The following is a 19251-nucleotide window of genomic DNA, read 5'->3' on the forward strand; positions in this document are numbered from 1 at the left end:
AAGCAGCTACTTGCGCAAATTTTGGAGGAAAGAAATGTAAATATATGGAATGATTATGAGGGAGCTGACATGATCAAGAAAAGGATACATAATAAGAAAGTTCTGCTTGTCCTCGATGATGTTAATCAATTGAAACAATTAGAAAAGTTGGCCGGAGAGCATTGCTGGTTTGGATTGGGGAGTTGGATCATCATAACAACTAGAGATCAACATTTGTGGGTCCAACATGGGGTGCATAAAATATATAAGCCTAATGGACTAAACCATGATGATGCCTTAAAAACTTTTTTGTTTGAAAGCCTTCAAAAATGAGCAACCCCAAGAAGGTTACATGCAGCTCTCCCAAGATGTTGTATACTATGCTAAAGGCCTTCCGTTAGCTCTTGAAACTTTGGGTTCTTTTTTGGTTGGAAAAACAATAGGTGAATGGAAAAGTGCACTGGACAATTTTAAAAAAATTCCTAAAAGAGAAATATTTGACATACTTAAGGTAAGTTACGATGGACTAGAAATAATGTGGCAAGATATATTTTTGGATATTGCGTGTTACTTTAGAGGGGAGAGAAAAGATCGAGTAATAGAGATATTAGAGAATTGTGGTTTTGATGCACAAATTGGTATTAGTGTACTCATGGATAAATCTCTCCTAAGTGTAGAAAATAAAAAATTGTGGATGCATGATCTTCTACAAGAAATGGGTAGAGAAATTATTCGTCGAGAATCACTTGGAGAACCTGGAAAGCGTAGCAGATTGTGGCTTTGTAAGGATTTGCTTCATGTATTGACAAATGTGACGGTAAGAAAAGTAACAAAACTAGAATTTTATTTCAGTAAACATGATTATAATAACATAAATTCATTCATCAAATTAGTTCTTTAAAAAAAAATGATTCAATAGATAAGCAGTTACCAAAGTACTTAGGTAATGAAATATAGAATACAAATTATCATTTAAGATGCTAATCTATATATATATATATATATAAAACCGAAGCTTTTGAAGCTTCTACAATTTTCCACGTCAGCATAATTTAAAAAAAAAAAAAAAAACGTAATTGAATTTTTTAAAACCCGACTCTGCCTTTCACGCTTTCCCTTTCACGATACTATGCCTTCTCTTCCAGCTCCTCCCAGCTCCTCTTCAATCAAACCCACGGCAAGCCAATCAGACCCACGGCAAGCCAACAGCAAAGCATCATCGCATCGCATCTGAAAACCCACCATACCCACCAACAGACATCTTCTTTCTCAAAATCGTCTCCCCCTCAAAACACCCACTATGAACACTATAAAAGCAATATAAACCTCAATATTTTAACATTTGAATTATTCTTTTGACATTCTCACGCTACAATCTCCTTCCCCCAAAACCCAAAACTCAGATCATTTAAATAATATCCACAAAAAAAAAAAAAAACCCATAGAGAAAAGCGGAAGTCGATACCAGATAGTTGCTGTCACCTCCATCTTCTTCGCCAAGACTCCTTTCTTTCTTTTTTGCTCAAGCTCCTTTCTTTTTGCTTTGTTTCTTTTTCCTTTCGCTCTTTTGTCTTCTCAACCTTATTTTGTTTTGTGTGCCTTTGCCTGACCAAGCCAGCCTGTGAAGCTTTCAAATTCAACTTTATATGCCTCTGCCACACGTCCATCAAGTGTTAACTTTTTGCCCTTGCATTATTTATTTTATCATTTATATTATTTTATATTTAATATTGATTGTTTATTTTATCATTTATATTATTTTATATTAAGTATTGATTGTTTATTTTGTTAATAGTGCTATCTCTTTTAACTGTTCTTTAGATAGTAGTGATTTTATTTGTAAATAGCCGTGTATATGTTTTGTGGTTTACAACGACCACTATTAATGTTTTATAATTTTAATTTACATTTAGCCTTTTGTTTTGTTTCTCTCTTTGTATTAATATGAGACTTTTTGTTTGTTTGTTTGTTTGTGTTTGGATATAATTTAAGCTTATGAGTTGTAGTTTTGTTGTTGGATGGGTTAACATATTTGCTATTGTTGTGGTTCATCATGATTAATTAGAAATATTGAATAATTTGTTTTTTAAATTTGTCTTTCATACATTTATTAAATAATTCAGAATGTTAAACCTTCATACCCAATAACTTTCCCGTGCATCGCACGGGTTAGCGACTAGTTTTAACATATTGTCTTTGACGATTTCTTATATTTAACTCTAAAAACATAATGCGATTGTGTCATTGATTATAGTTATGAATTCAATTTCGTGATTTAATCAACCAAGCTTTCAATCTATAATGAAAGGCATTCTTTTTTTTTATTTTTTATTTTTTTTTTTCAAAACATTGTTTATGGTCTTCATTTCTTTTTGTTTTTTTTCTTATCATTTTAAAAGAAATGTTGTAATTTCCTATTTAGATTTTTTTTTTTTGGCTCTAAAAGGCACCTTTTAGTTTTAATTTATGATTGTAAGAATAATATATAACAATTTTAATATATGAATTTCAAACACCATTCTGATGTAAACTTTTAAATTTGTCTTAATAACTTTTCTGCTCTTTTTTGTCCCCCTTTTAAGGGGGAAAAAAATAGGACTAGTAGTACACTTTTCTATTTTTTATGGTTAGATAAGAAGTCGGTCCCACCATTTGAGGGCTTCTTTTGGTGGAGACTTGGAGAGGGGAAAATTCTTAGGTACTCTCAAAGAAATGGTGCTCGTTCCACTCACATTTGTAGTGGACTCTACTATGAATTTAATGAACACCATAAATGTGAGAGGGGGGAGCACCATTTTCTGATAGTACTTAAGAATTACTCTTGAAGAGGAGGGGATGCAAAAAATTAATTGTTTCTCAAAGGCTCAAATAAACGGCAATTTCCCGAGGGTCCACCAATGGTTAAGAGGAGGTTATACATTTGGAAAATTCAAGGTGTAGCTATTTTCATCTCTTTTGACACAATATGTACATGAGTAATTCTAGCATTCTTATCTTTTGTTGTGCAATTAATTCACTGATCATTTGCTTTTGATTCTCAGACAACAGAAAGAATTCAAGCCATAGTCCTAAACCCTTATGAATGGGAAAGAGGATACTGGAATTTTGAAGACTTTCTTGAAGCTTTTTCAAAGATGTATAATCTTAGATTGCTTAAAATTCATGGCGTGCACATCCCAAATGGCCTCAATCATGTTTCTAATGGCCTAAAATTTCTCCAATGGATTGGGTATTCTTCAAGAAGTTTGCCATCTAGTTTCCAACCAAAAGAGCTTGTTGAACTTAATTTACAGTCTAGCAAAATTAAATATCTTTGGGAAGGAGTCAAGGTAATTTTGTTCATTAGGAGTAGCTTCAATGCACTCCCCGCCTATTTGAGACTTTGAGTTTCCTCCTTTCAATAATAAAATTTCCTTATTATCAGAAATTTATTTATCTTATTAAAATAAATTCTAGGTTTAATGGAAGTTTATTTATTTATTTATTTTATTTTTTAACAGTATTTGGACAGGCTAAAATGCATCAATCTTCGAGATTCCTATAACCTTATTCAGACACCTGACTTCTCTCAATTTTAGTTCCGAGACTTGAGAGACTAAATCTCACATGCTGTAGAAATTTGGTTGAGATCCACCCATCTATTGGACAACTTAGTAAGCTTAATGTTTTAGACCTACAAAGTTGCAAATCTCTTACCAATCTTCCGAGCATGACTTCTAAAATGGAGTCCCTTACAATTCTTAATCTTTCTGGCTGTTCAAAGATCAAGAAGATTCCGGAATTTAAGGGGATTATGAAAAGCCTAACAGAACTTTATTTGGGTTGTACTGCTATCGAGGAACTACCCTCATCAATTGAGTGCTTGACTGCCCTTACTTTACTAAATCTAGAATACTGCAGAAATCTCGAATGTCTTCCAAGAAACATAACTAGTTTGAGGTCACTTGAAATACTCATTCTTTCCAAATGCTCACGCCTTGCCAACCTGCCTGATAACCTTTGGAAAATGAAGTGTTTAAAGGAACTTGATTTGAGTGGAACTGCGGTTAGAGAAATTCCCTCTTCCGTTTTTGTCTTGAAAGATTGTGGATGTGGAGAGCCATTAGAGAGTAATTTTTCTGTGAGGCCTGAGTTTTCCCTAAAACGACTTATACTGAGTAGGATGTCTCAACTTGAAGGAATAGGGCTTAATGGTATTGGCTGCTTCTCCTCATTAAAGTATTTAACACTAAGTGGAAACAGTTTTGTCAACCTACCTGCAAGCATTAGTCAACTTTCGAAACTGGAAGCTCTTGATTTGAGCAACTGCAGTATGCTTCGATCATTGTCAGGCCTTCCATCAACTGTGAGATATATAAATGCTCAACATTGTTATTCCCTAGAACCATCAGTAACTAACCTACCAGTACTGTATGGACAGAGCAGTAGAAGCAGTGTGGCATATACAATATTGAACCGTTACTTAGAGGTAATGTCTTTTCTCTCATGCATCTGATGCATAGTATATACCACCTCCTCTCTCTCAACGTTAAATGGAGTAACATATATATATTTTTTTAATGGTACAGGGAATTCATCTAAAAACTGGAAATGAAACTCCTACCAGAAGGGAAGAGGATAGATCTGGAACTGAATTTCAGATGATTATTCCCAGCAATGAATTTCCACATTTCTTAATGCATCAAAACTCAGGCAAATCAGTAGTCATAAAGCTGTCTCCAAACTGGTGTAATAGTAGGTGGATGGGATTCCTTCTCTGCCTCCAAATTTCATATTCTCCTAATTCTGTTGATGTTTCCAGTGAAACATTTGGTTTTAGAGCTAATGTGATAAGCCTTGGTGATAGGTCTCGCGGTAAGGCCTCTGAAATTTTCTTTAAGGTGTCATTTAGTGTGGACCACATTTGGCTATTGTATTTGTCTCGTGATGATTGGCTTGCTACTGTTCTGAATGGTGATCAATGCAGTCAGATTGAGGTTAAATTTGAGACCTCTAGCCCACACGCTGAGGTGCGGATGTGTGGAGTTGGTTTGGTATACAAAGAAGAAGTGAGATGGTTTAACTTAGGAATTGCAGAAGAAGCAAAATGTACGTGCTTCTGAAGAATCAATAAGATTCTTCAATAATGTCCCAAAAAAATAGAGAAAAAGAAAGGAAAGATTCTCCAATGAAGGGTAATGGCTCTCAAAACATCCTTCCTGTTACAAGTCTTTGATAAAAAAAAAAAAACTATTTTATCTTTTCTCCGTTTGAGCTCTACAGTTGATTTCGTTGCTGGCAAGTACCATCCAATCCTTTTTCTTTTTAACAATCCTAGGACATCCAATTTTACACCCCGAGTGCGAAGACTTTTGCTTACAATTTTTTTGTTTTTTGTCTCAGGTTTTTTTGCTTCAGTGATTTTGCTGTAAGGTAGATGGTTCAGTCCTATTTTGGCATGCAATTTGTAAGTTTAAGAGTATTATACTATTTTAAATATTCTCCTTTGTGCTCGCTAATGTTGGACTTGGAAATTTTCTCCTGATAAATTTTTGAACTGCTAAAAAACTAGAGACTTATTTTCTTCTCTACATGTCATTGGTGTGATGCCTAAGCAGGCAAGAAGCAACTCCAATTACTCACTCAACAGTATGAGCAAATTATTAATTGCTTTCTTTTCGTTTCTTGTTTTTTTTTTTTTGTTAAAGTATCATGTAAACTCAAGTTCTCACACATTTGTAGATGATGATGATGATGAAGATTGGCATTTCTGCAGAAGATGGCGCTCAGGTTCTGTTTATACTTCGACTGGCTGCTAAATAAGGAGGATATTGATAGGATGAATTTCAAATGAGTCTACTGCTATTGGATGTGCACATGCATATATTTCAGTCAGCCAGACCATGTTTTGGATTTTTTTCTCTAAATCATAGTATGTTTTTAAAGAATTTGTATATCATTTCAGTCATAATGGTTTAAATTATTGAAATGACATATCCGTGCATCTTGTTTGATAATAACAGTGGAGTCCGGATATATATGTTTTTTTTCAGGGGATCTATTATCTCATAGATAATGAATTATATGGTTTTAGTAACAATGGTTTTCATTGGATAAATTTCAAGTGAGGCTAGTGCTATTGGATGATTTACAAGTAAGTTTCCCACGTTTATCTATTGTAAGTGGCTTTGAGTTAATGTCTATGAGAGTTGTGAATTTTGGGACAAAACTTTAGAAGTGATCTGTTTTTATGAATCTAGCTATAGTATCAAATAAGCATAAATTTTATTGTTTAGTCTTGAGCATTTTCCTTGCAATTCAAAGTTGAATGTTTCGAAAAAATTTCTTCTTTAGAATATAACCTGTTAACGGTTATGCTTGCCTTGCCATTAAACTCAGTGTTATATTCTACTATGCATCAGGGCTAGTTAGAAGAATAGGCTGGCATCATGTAGGACCCCACGTCAATGTTGGGGCATGGTATCTAGGTGGGGGAGTCTAGACTGTCTAGTATGTGCCTCGTGGCCTTTCTTGACCCCAACCTCTCTCTTTCTGTGCAATTTATTATCTTATAGCATACAAATTTGGAACCTTAGAGCATTTACATGAGCCAGTCTAAAATTTTCCTTTTATTTTAGCATGAAAATCTACTTTTTATTTTATTTTATATAGATACTTTTACAGAACACCCACATCAAGAAAAATTGGTTAAGGGAAACATTCTACATTCTAGGCTTGTTAGACCAAACCAGTTTTGAATGCATAGTTCGATTTATGGTATTTCAGCCTTTCAAACATAAAAAACAAGAGAGAATATTTGAGTGAACTGAGTAGGATGGGAAAATAATTTATTTGTAAGTTGTTACCTATGACTAATTTTGCATGAAACTAATTTTTGTTCCATACTTCAATTCATTACAATTGTATTTGTATTGAGAGTTAAAAAGGGGCCAAATACTCATTCATCACTCTTCATTTTGATAATAACAAGATATTAAAGTTTTCTTTGTCTACTTGCAAAGAGAGAGAGAAATGAGAACTTATAGAAGAAGTTACACTGGGAAGGTGTGGCCTTTGTACAGGAGAGAGAGAGAGAGGGGTTTTATTACATGCTTGCCACTTACACAAAAATATCAATTCAAATTGGCTTCAATGATAATTTTGTTTTATTATCTTAAAAAGACATGGGAAAACACTAGAAAGCATCAGAGGTACTAGTTAACAAGGATTGACATTGAGAAAATGAAGAAATTATTTGCCTTAATGCCTGTCGTACTTCCTTGAGAATTTGCTGGAAGTTTGATTTGAGATTTGTGTGATTTTAAATTTTTGTTTTTGTTTTTTTTATAAATACATTTGATAGTTAGAAGCTGAGAATTTAAACTTTAAATGTCTTCAATAAAAATACCTAGAAGATACCAAAATTTGTATGATTTATTGTTAAATGGAAGGAAAATTATGTTTTTTCTTTTTTTATAATTTTTTTTTTTTACATTTACAAATGATAATGTACAATTTATGTTGTCGATTAATTAAACATGTACACCATTGTACACATTTGCATGAATAATATACAAGACTGCATATTGTGCATTGTTCATGCACATGTATACACTGGAACCATAAATGTAAACATATAAAGGTTAATAAACCGGAAGTTTTTAATTTTAAAATTAATTATTATTATTATTTTTTTATAAGAAACTTTTAAAAATATTTTCGAACCAGGTAACTTTTCCATTGTCCGGGATTAAATGGAATTATTAAGATTTTAAAAGAAGTGCAATCAGCTAATAACATATGTCAAGATTGGGAGAAAGAGCTTGGCTTCAGTGAATGGGACAGAGAGGAAAAGTGAAGTTATTATTAAAAAGCATAATAAGCCGTAATCATAAATGCCCAAATTTTGAAATGTGCCTCATTAGTCAGTTTTATCAAGACACAACATAGATATTTTCAATTTCAATCATAGATGAAAAGAGATCTGATTAGTTAGCCTAACTAAATTACTTTTGTGGGTAAAAAAACAAATCAACCTTTTGGAAATATTCAACTAATAAAACGAGCTTGATCATCGTTAGTTCTTAGTATAAATCAAAACAAAGCACTGAGAGAAATAGTACAAATTATCAAGAAAAAAGCACATTACCCACGGACCCCGGTGAATATTTATTACTTAAAGAGTAAGTCAACGTCACGACTATTTTCACAACTTTGCCACGACTTGTTCATGTGATAACTTGTGAGTGATGAAATTATGAACCTACATAGACCTATTATTTTCTCCCACTACTTATAACTTGTAACATAAGCGAGTTGTGACCAAATCTGTAAAAATGGTTGTGATAGTAGACTTACTCTTATTTAAGGAGTATTAATAATTAATAAATACTCTTTTTAAATATTTAATATACAATTTTCAAAATAAAAAGCAATGGTGAAATAATTACCAGGAAAAGGCAATGACTGTGATATAATTGTAGGGTCACGTTTTTCAGGCCAAGCCCAAGATGCATGGGACCTTAGACCAATGAGTTGATACAATTAATTTGTAGAGAATAGGCCAAAGAGTTGGGTTTTAGTGTATGGGCAACGACCATCACGACATTCCCCATGGGCTGAGTTTACCAAAGAAAATTGGTCTTCGGCATGATCCGAGGAGCTTTTCTTGACATCCCTGATCTGTTGGGAGGGAAGGATCCCCCTTCTATTTCTCTTTTTCCCCTTTTATAGTCATTTTCTTTCTCCTGAATGGGGTCCCTAGGGTATATACTTGTCCCATCAGCCTCTCCCTTCAATTGTTGGGAGTGGTTGTAAGGACAAAGAAGTATGGCTCTGTCAGGCATAAGGCATTGAATGCAATGGTGGCAACCTTTCCCTTAGACGTTTTCGTTTTCTCTGTTATCTTTTTTTTGCTTTAGTACTTTTCCTGCCTTGTGAAACAATATGGAGTCTCGCTACTGGTGGTCTGTTGCCTCTTTTACCCTAAGTTATATCTCAGCCGAGGAGGATTCTCCCATGGCCGAGGAGGGGTTTTCCTTGGGCCGGGCCCCTGGCCCAATGTAGATATCTACATGGGCCTATTAGTCTTTTACCCCCCTCCCCCACAATAGCCCCTCAAAATCCTGCTGTTCGACTCCTCGGACGGAGAGGAGGATTTTGGTGACATCGGGCCTTTGTCACAATTTGCCAAATCTTGCCCTCTATTAGTGCTAGCGTCTCTTCATTTGCCCGAGGCGCGTTTCTGACTGTGAGACATTCTTCTAATCTATCCAAGCCACGTCCTGTCGTTTTGGTACACGAGGCACGCTTTAATTAGGGCCCTTTCATGAGGTGACATAAATCCAACGGCTGAAGACTACTTTGGAACTCGAGCGAGAATGATCTCATTTGTAATTCCTTCTTGGGGTTTTGGGGCGAATTGATTGCCTCCAGATTCGTCCCCTATATAAGATGCGCAGTGGGAGATAGTCCCCCTTTACTTGCAGACCCTTGAGTTTTTTAGGTTTCTAACTCCCTAAGTGTTCCCAAAGTCCCTATTATGAGAGTGACTGAGATTTAGAGAGTGAAATGGTCATGGTTAGGGTGAGGGTGAAGGAATCAAACCCTCTTCAGAAGTCTTAGGTGTCTCCGAGATTCAGAATGGCCCGGTCAGGATAAGGGAGATAAAGGCTCAAGACCTTTTTTCATCTCGACAAGGCAAGAAAGGAGCCTTTTCTTCCTTCAGCCAAAATCCAAAGGGGGAGGAGGTCGCATCAGATTTTTGGTGCGACAGCATTGGGACCTCCATTCGGTGCCGTATGTCATGCACGTGAGGGTCGGGATTTCCCATCACTGGTACCATCCGTGCTTGCTCGATTGCTGCTAGAATGATGCTTGCTCGGTTGCTGCTAGAGTAGGTATAGGGGTTGGGCATCCCCGCTTCTTTCTCTCTTCCATCATTGGTGCCACCTAGGTGCCTTCGCTTCTTCTTCTCTTCCATCACTGGTGCACCTAGGTGCCTCTACTTCTTCTTCTCTTCCATCACTGGTGCCATCTAAACTTGCCTAGTCGTTGTTAGAGCAAAATTGAAGGATCTATCGTCCCAGTGTATTCCTTTTTTTTTTTTAGTTAGCTTATGATTACAGGCTTGTTTAAGCCCTTTTATGTATATTGTACTATCTCTTTATCTAATAAAAGATGATTTTATTGCATTTTACGTATCCTTTCTCTTCTGCAATAATTATCTTGTAAATAGATGTGCTGGTGTCTTTTCTTTCGAACCATACTTAGAACTGATGCCTTCGTCGGTAGAGTTATTACTTTGAACTTATCGAAATCAATGAGCACAATAGTGCTGACTTTAAACAAGTTAACTATAAAAGACTAACCGGGATAACAGCTGCACCTTCTGTATTGCGAACGGGGTGACCGCCCAAGGATGTGTAATTCGAAATAAACCATCCGAGGGGGTCGTTGGGTATTAGGGTTCTTTTCCACGTTTCCGATGATATTCGTAGCTTTAATTTGTTTTAGATGTACGGTCCGAGGATCGAGGCATGACTGTACTTGGTCTAAACACAGAAAGGCACCATTGTGTGTTAGTTTCCATAAGGCCGAAGGTCCGAGGACTATGCAATACCTCCATTCTGCCTAAGACTTAAGACCTTCTTGAAGTTGCTAGTTTCCCATAGGTTTGAATCCGAGGACCATACAATACCTTGGTTCTGTCCAGCACTTGGGCTCTTAGTGTCTAGTTTCACCATGGGCTTGAGTCCGAGGACCATGCAAGACCTTGGTTCTATCTAGCACTTAGGCTTAAGCTTTTATAGTGTCTATTTTCCTAATAGGCTTGAGTCCGAGGACCATGCAATACCTTGGTTTTGTCTAGCACTTAGGCTCTTAGAGTGTCTAGTTTCCCTATAGGCTTGAGTCCGAGGACCATGCAAGATCTTGGTTCTGTCTAACACTTAGGCTTAGGCTCTTACAGTGTCTAGTTTTTCCATAGGCTTGAGTCCGAAGACCATTCTATACCTTGGTTTTGTCTAGCACTTAAGCTCTTAGAGTGTCTAGTTTCCCTATAGGCTTGAGTTTGAGGACCATGCAAAACCTTGGTTCTGTCTAGCACTTACGCTTAGGCTCTTATAGTGTCTAGTTTCCCCATAGGCTTGAATCTGAGGACCATGCAATACCTTGGTTTTATCTAGCACTTAGGCTCTTAGAGTGTCTAGTTTCCCCATAGGCTTGAGTTCGAGGACCATGCAAGACCTTGGTTCTGTTTAGCACTTAGGCTTAGGCTCTTACAGTGTCTAGTTTTCCCATAAGCTTGAGTCTGAGGACCATGCAATACCTTGGTTCTATCTAGCACTTAGGCTCTTAGAGTGTCTAGTTTCCTCAAAGGCTTGAGTCCAAGGACCATGCAAGACCTTGGTTCTGTCTAACACTTAGGCTTAGGCTCTCATAGTGTCTAATTTTCCCATAGGCTTGAGTCCAAGGACCATGCAAGGCCTTGGTTCTTTCTAGCACTTAGGCTTAGGCTTTGAAGAGTGTCTAGTTTCCCCATAGGCTTGAGTCCGAGGACCATGCAAGACCTTGGTTCTGTCTAGCACTTAGGCTTAGGCTCTTAAGAGTGTCTAGTTTCCCCATAGGCTTGAGTCTGAGGACCATGCAATACCTTGGTTTTGTCTAGCACAGGCTTAGGCTCTTAGAGTGTCTAGTTTCCCTATAGGCTTAGGTCCGAAGACCATGCAAGGCCTTGGTTCTGTCTGGCACTTACTCTAGCCATCAACTTCTCTCTCTGTAGGGGATTCAGCGGATTGGACAACTAGGACCGCGAGAGTTAGCCCCATGTCAGGTGCTCGGGGCACATGTCTGACGTCAAAAGCCCTTAGGAGTGAAGGGTAAGCAACGACAATGACGATGTGTTTTAGGAAATAGGGGGAGGCTTTCGTGAAGCGTGTACCATCGCCACAACGGTCTTCCTGATGGACTCCTACTGGCAGGAGCTTGACCCTACCGTGATTGACCGTTGCACTTGCTAATGCACAAGCTCTTCCCACAGACGACGCCAATTGTAGGGTCATGTTTTTTAGGCCAAGCCCAAGATGTATGGGACCTTAGACCAGTGAGTCCGATACAATGAATTTGTAGAGAGTGGGCCAAAGAGCTAGGTTTTAGTGTATGGACAACGACCATCACAGCATTCCCCATGGGCCGAGTTTACCAAAGAAAATTGGTCATTGGCATGATCCGAGGAGCTTTTCTTGGCATCCTTGATCTATTGGGGGGGGAAGGATCCCCCTTCTGTTTCTCTTTTTCCCCTTTTATAATCATTTTCTTTCTCCTGAATGGGGTCCCTAGGGTAAGTATTTGTCCCATCAGCCTCTCCCTTCAGTTGTTGGGAGTGGTTGTAAGGACAAAGAAGTATGGCTCTGTCAGGCACAAGGCACTGAATGCAATGGTGGCAGCCTTTCCCTTAAACGTTTTCGTTTTCTCTGTTGTCTTTTTCTGTTTTAGTACTTTTCCTACCTTGTGAAACGATATGGAGTCTCACTACTGGTGGTCTGTTGCCTTTTTTACTCTAGGTTATATCTTAGCCGAGGAGGATTCTCCCATGGTCGAGGAGGGGTTTTCCTTAGGTCGGGCCCCTGGCCCAATGTAGACATCTACATGGGCCTATTAATCTTTTACCCCCCCCCCCCAACAATAATCATCTAATGTTATTTTAAAAAATCATTATAAATACCTCATTTTATAATTAGACTAATATTTAAATTTCTCAAAAACCTTGGTCTACGGGGTAATATTGTAATTTCACAAATTTCAAGGGTAAAAATTGAAAAAAATGTCATTCATGCAATCACAAGGCTTGAGAATTTTACCCAATGGACAGTTAGAATTTCCAAAGATATTAAAACAATCACTTTTCATATAGGAAATCGAAACTCTAGATTGAAAATACTAAAGAATAAAATATCATTAATTGAAAAATATCTTTGAAATGGACTAGAATGTAGACGATTGTAATTTTTTGGAGAAAAAAAAGGGTAATTGATTTTAATTGGTCTTTTAAATAGAAACTAGAATCAATCAACTAAAATTCTCATTGGTCCAATCAAAATAAAGGATGAGCATATATGCATGGAAAGAAAATTTAGAACATAATTGAGAATTTAAATTTATAAATTAATTATTCCTTTTCACAAATGAATAATTAATTTGATAATTTGAAAACCTTGTCTCATTTAATTAGAAAGCCCATTTCAACATTTTGATGACAGGGCATCACATCTTAAAAACATTGTCTTATCAAATTAAAAAAAAAAAATCTTAAAAACATTAAGTAATGTCTTCTCAATAAAGCAAAACAAACAAACAAATTAAAAATTGATCAATTTTTTGTTTGTTTGTTTTGCTTTGTTGAGTAAACATTACTCAATGTTTTTAAGATTTTTTTTCATAAGAAGATGTTTTTAAGATTAAATACATGGTTTTTTTTTTTAAGAAAAAAAAAGCCCAAACTTAGGTTTTAGTAATCTTAATTAAAAATAAACGTATAGTTGCATTGACTAATAAAATACAAGTAATGTTATCATTTAATTTTAATGTACCTACATGTTTAAATTTGATTGTAGAACCTAATATTACCACAACTGTTAAGGATGAGAATATCTTCAAATGATACAAATAATATTGATACATGGTAGAGCCTACCTTTCTAATTCTTATCAATAGGCAATCAACTTTTAACAAGGTAGACGCATGGACATTACTCTCTTCTTGAACAATTTCTTTTTTCCCTTTTGCTAGTAATAAGTCTTTTGGTCCTTTAAGATTCTAAATCAAAAGCTAAAGAACCTAAATTCTACCACTTAAGAAGTATACTCCGGTTTCTAGATGACTTTTTCTAGTGAGTATGAAAGCTCAAACCCCATAAATAATTAATTACATATTCAAATAACACAATTATTTGTTGCCATATATGCAAGAAATGTTTTTGACAGCTGAAAAACATGATAAGAAATTATAGCAATACATTTATCAATCAGCCGGAATTTCTTTTTGACTTATTGGATCCTTGTTTATAAAGCTTTTCAACTTTTTTTCTTCCAAGGGGTCGGCTGTTAACTTATTATATGTATTAAGGACAGAAAGTTATGGCATAGTCTGCCCCACCAGTGCAAGTAAAGGTGCTAGATTTATCATCATAAGCATAGCTATATGCTTGTGGACATTGGTCCTTGAAAATCCTTGAATAGTTAGATGGCGAGCATGTATCTGGCGAACCAAAATCACCTGTACAACAGTATTGTGGCTGTTTGAATGCCAAACATGCACTCTTGCAAGCAATTACACTACCATCTGATGCTTTCACAGCCAACTCGAGAGGACAAACTGTGTTCACATTAGCTCTGCAGCTTGTGGTATGACACCCTTCTTTTCCACCATGGGGGGTTACTGAGATTGGCAAATTAAAGCCATCCACAAGACTAACATCATAGAAATCTCGTCCACCATTTGTTGCAACTGTGAATTCCACTAGGGATGCTGGTGGAATTGCACCAGCACCATTGCATGCTATTTGACCTGATCCACAGTCTCCACTGCTGCAACTAAACTTTCCAAAGTGGTCCTTAGAACATTGATATCGTGCCCAAAACCGACCAGACCATGGGGGATGGACATTAAGAGAGGATGAAGCACCGGATGCTAACTCCAAACCAGTTAATAGAGATAACTGAGGACCGCCGGAGCCAGTTAAGGTTCCTGGCCAGACTTTGAATGGGCAGTTGTTTGTGATTGCAAATGTAGCTGAGTGAGCCCCTATGTACAAAACATATAAACAGAAATTTTTGTAAAATTCAAAGAGGGGAGAGGGGGAGGGGGTGAGTTCACGTATTGCATGCATTAATTAAAATAATTGTATCTTATAGTCAACAGAATATCATAGTTGGTTAATTTATGTGAAAATGTACTTAAATTGATGTAAAGTATGATGAAAAAAAAAGAGATAAATATTGAAATAGCTTGCTTGCCTGAAAAATAGAGCGAGGCCAAAGTGAGGAGAAAGACTACTCGAATCCCCATTGATGAATGTTTTGATTTATCTAAAGGTTTATAAGAGCTAGTATAGATAGAGGATAGAAAGAGGTGGTGGTATATATAGAGGGATCTGATCACAGATCTAACAGTAAATAATGTAAACCCTTTAATATTAATATACTATTGTAATATAGATATAATCGAGTGTGTTTTAAGGCTTACGGTGTACTATTGTAATGTGTTGTCGGCATACGGTGTAATACAAATACCAATAAATAAAATGATTTAGAGAATCTATAGATTCATACTCTAAAATATATATGCATATATATGCTTGCAAGACATGTGACACTCTTGGATACACGTATGATCAGGATCATATAGTAATTTCCTATTTTATTAACATAAGATGGGATGCATTAGATCATAATCTGTAAATTTTTTATCTAGTACAAAATAATTGATTTTTAAAAGATAATTGTTTTATAGGCCTATATCATTCACAATTTAGTAAGAAATTCTGTTAAAATGAAATTTTATATTTGTTATTTTGCAGTGAATAGATTTGTTGTATTCTAGAGGTAAATTACTCTTAATTAACTAGACAACAAGCTCTTTCAAGTGTGAACACTTATCCCCTAAAAAAAAGAGTGTGTTCCACACGTCTCAAAGTCATATTATTTTTGATTCATTATCAATTTCCTCAATGATATGTCTAATACACAGCCTAATGTTCCAAGAATTTTCCATGATGTTACATCATTATGTATAAACTTTTTGGTCTGATTTGTTAGCATATATAACATCCTCCAATGCTTTTATTCAATGAACTAAAGGGACATGTACGTTGTCACGTGTAAGTAGAAATATGCATATATTTTTAAATGACCATAAGATAAATTATGTATATTTTGTAGACTCCAAATAATGTTCAGCGAGATGTTTGGTACAACAACAATGTAATAGACAAACTATGATTTCGGTCCTTATTAAACTTCCAATAACATGTTCAAATAGTTCCTATTTTTTAAAAGAGAAATGATATGTCTCCAATATTTTTACAACATTTTACAATAAATCATAAGTGGCAGGTTGTTATTGTTGGAGCAAAAAAGTAATCTTAATGTTAGATTCAAATTTGAACTAATAACAACTAACCACCTATGATTTGTTGTGAAAATATTGTAAAATTATTGTGAACATAGTATCTCTCCTTTTAAAATTACAACGACGTTGTGTCTTATCTTCGCAAATTGTTTATGTTAGAGATATAGATCTTTTTTTTTTTTTTTGTTAGAGATATAGATCAAATGGTCTTCAAAACCCAAGAATTGTTTCCTAGTCAAGAGGTAGAATTGAGACCCCAATCCTTTGTATTATCGTAGACTAAATTGTGTTAGGAATTCTTCTTGAGAAAAAGGTTGTAACTCTCGTTAAGACAAATTCGCCAAATCGGCTAAGATTACATCATTAAGATGTGTGGAATATCCTCTATTCACACCGATAAATCTCAAAAATATCTTGCATGTCTAGCTAGCTAAGTTGTGAACTACATAATTACCTTGTCTTTTAACATGGAAAAAACTAATGACAGCAAAGGTTTCTACAAGGAATCCTAATTTTGATTTTACAAGTAGTCTGGGATTAACAATGGCGTTAGTCTGGGATTAACAATGAAGTTAAGTTAGTCTGAATTAACATAGGATTATTGTCCAAAATTGTTCCACCATCAGATGATCCTTCTTGATCCACCTCTCTTGAGATGCTTAAGTGCTTTGTGGCACTAAATGTAGAAACAGAATCAATAACATAATACATTTCTTCATTGTCAATAATTACGTATCAGTATCTTTTTTCTTTTCCTTCTTACAGTGAAATTAAAGAGTAAAATCACCCATATAAGCAAGCTATAGGATCAAGAAGTCATGAGGCAATGAAGATTTTTGGATGACATGTGTTACCAGAAGTCAGACCCAACATGCTCATCCATTTTAGGACATTATATACTACAAATACAAATGGAGGGACAAGTACCAAAATTATCAATATGATGGTAACAGTACATTAAACTGCAATGATATGAAACTGAGATGTGATATAATGGATCTTAATCTAAAAGAAAATGAGTTTGAAAATCACAAAAATCAGTCTCAAAATACCTAACTAGCCCATTTAGGAGAGAATGACCACAAGGATTTAAAAAAAAAAAAAATGCTTTGCAAAACTACATTGAAGTTGAAGTTAAGGACACTAGTGCTGTTATAAGCAATATTAGGCCAAGGGTGTTCTACAAAGTGTCATTTGACTCCCAAGCTTCCAGGTGAAGCATCAAATAAAGTTGCATAAGAATAAGAGTACTGTGAAATTAGCTGAGCAAACCTAAGATAATAAATGAGAACTATATTACTGCTGAAAATCAGAGAGCATTAAAGGGTTCAGGAATGAATTTTCAATCAAACCTGAAGAAAGCCAAGATCTTTCATCCCAACTTCATAGGAAGAGGCCCGCTGGGGACCTCAATAAGAGCAAGTTAAATGTGCTTTTCTGGAAAAAAAGTCTTCCCAACAAGAAGACATGCCAAAACTCATAAGTAGAGTAATGCTATTTTTGGTTCAGTTAGCATCTTAAAGCATTAAAGCGATATGAGTGATTCTGTGATTGTACTACCAATCTCCAGAACGTGCAATCACAAAATAAGAGACAGCAAAAATGATGGAAGTACCAAAAATTGTCCAAGAGAGTAGCATTGGAAAGTAGCCCACCATCATCTGGCATTCTGCCCAAAACTTCAAAGTAAGGTCCACAGAAGTAATGCTAGAGCTCATTAAGCACATGACCAACCCTACTAATTTGGTAAAATTTTCAAAATGAATTATGAACCTACCACCACTGTGGACATTAGACCTATTACGCAAACCTACTAATTACAACTAAATTGTAGATATTATCTTATGTTACAAAATACATAGTTTAACTTGTCAAAGGCATATAAAATAAGGTTTGTCCAATGTAGAAACTAGGGATCCAGTGGATAACAAAGCTCATCAAAAGGGTTGAGATAAGCTATATCTTGAACAATGCGAGACCCACCTTGTTAATCTGAGATTGAGTAGCTTTGTAAAAAGGTTAGGGTGCTAGTTATTAACATAGATGAAGTCATAAAGTAGTTTTTTCACCTAATCCTAGATTGATACTACCTATGGTTTTCCATAGCCTTTGGAAGGAAAAGAAGATTCTTCTATACCTTCTTTTCTTAGCTCAAACAGAAGATCATTCAGTAGTGAATAGATTGCACTGCAGATTGTGGGTGACAGCCATTCGTGGCAACAGAAATATGGGCGGTATTGTTGCTATTGATTCAGTAATACCCTGTAACTTCTAGACCCTTCATCAAACTTTGCATCCTAAGTGCCTCTACTGCTGTCCAGGATCATGATTTTATATGAAAGCAACACTTGGTAGCCAACAAAACCTTAGGCTTTTGTCTAATCCCCACATATGAAGGCCCAAAAAAAAAAAAAAAAAACCTCAGAAACCAAACAATTATTTACTAAAATTTTTGGCAGAAAGTAACCAAGTTTAATACATTAACTCAAACAAAAGCCAAACCCAGTTCAGCATTGAACCTATGGAACTAGAAATGGGTGAAATAGGATAGGAGTACACTACAAATATAGATGAAAGTTAATTACTTGCTGTGTACTTAAAGCATTATTTTTACAAGGTACAACGCCACTTTCAAATTATATAATGAGATGAATCCTCTGCTGATACAAGAAAATTGTTAACAGCAGCATTGACAAAGAAGGTCTATGAGATGCTCCTCAAATATAGTATATATGCTACCAATAATCTAAATTTAAAAAACAAATAATAGTGTACAAACTACAAATAGGGAACTATTTTACAAGATTCTGAATTAAGAATGAGAACATTTCCTCCTAACTCTCTAGGTCACTGGTTTCTTCCCTTGCTTCTTTTTTATTTTAATATGCGGGAGCTCCTAATTTACCAATTTAGCAACTCACAACAGAGATCTTACCTGAAAATCCTTAAAAAACAGTGCTAGCAAAGTGCATTTGTTGGGTTGACGCTTTTCTAAATTAGGTAGAACTAGCTAAGTTAGTAAACCTTTTCAAATATCAGGGAGTAAAAAAAAAAAAATCAAGTTTTTGGCAGCAAGTAATCGACATTAAATACAAACAACACCCGAGCCCAGTTCAGCATTTAACTGATGTTACTAGAAATAGTTGAGATATGATAGGATTAGGA

At 35.6% G+C, this 19251-nt stretch overlaps 2 protein-coding genes across 2 annotated transcripts; one reads left to right on the forward strand and one right to left on the reverse strand.

Moving 5' to 3' along the window:
• The first annotated feature begins 3700 nt into the window (after positions 1-3700).
• On the forward strand, positions 3701-5081 carry LOC115985798 (disease resistance protein RPP2B-like). The gene is made up of 2 exons (XM_031108696.1): positions 3701-4447; positions 4548-5081. The coding sequence occupies exons 1-2, from the start codon at positions 3701-3703 to the stop codon at positions 5079-5081; spliced, it is 1281 nt and encodes a 426-aa protein (XP_030964556.1).
• Positions 5082-13866: 8785 nt separating this feature from the next.
• LOC115987720 (thaumatin-like protein 1) lies at positions 13867-15066 on the reverse strand. Its single transcript, XM_031111316.1, has 2 exons — positions 14973-15066; positions 13867-14760 (listed from the first exon to the last, which is right to left on the reverse strand). Exons 1-2 carry the CDS (start codon positions 15022-15024, stop codon positions 14078-14080), a joined length of 735 nt encoding a protein of 244 aa, XP_030967176.1. The 5' UTR covers positions 15025-15066; the 3' UTR covers positions 13867-14077.
• Positions 15067-19251: the final 4185 nt, after the last annotated feature.

This window comes from Quercus lobata, chromosome 4 (assembly GCF_001633185.2).
Source record: "Quercus lobata isolate SW786 chromosome 4, ValleyOak3.0 Primary Assembly, whole genome shotgun sequence".
NCBI lineage: Eukaryota > Viridiplantae > Streptophyta > Magnoliopsida > Fagales > Fagaceae > Quercus > Quercus lobata.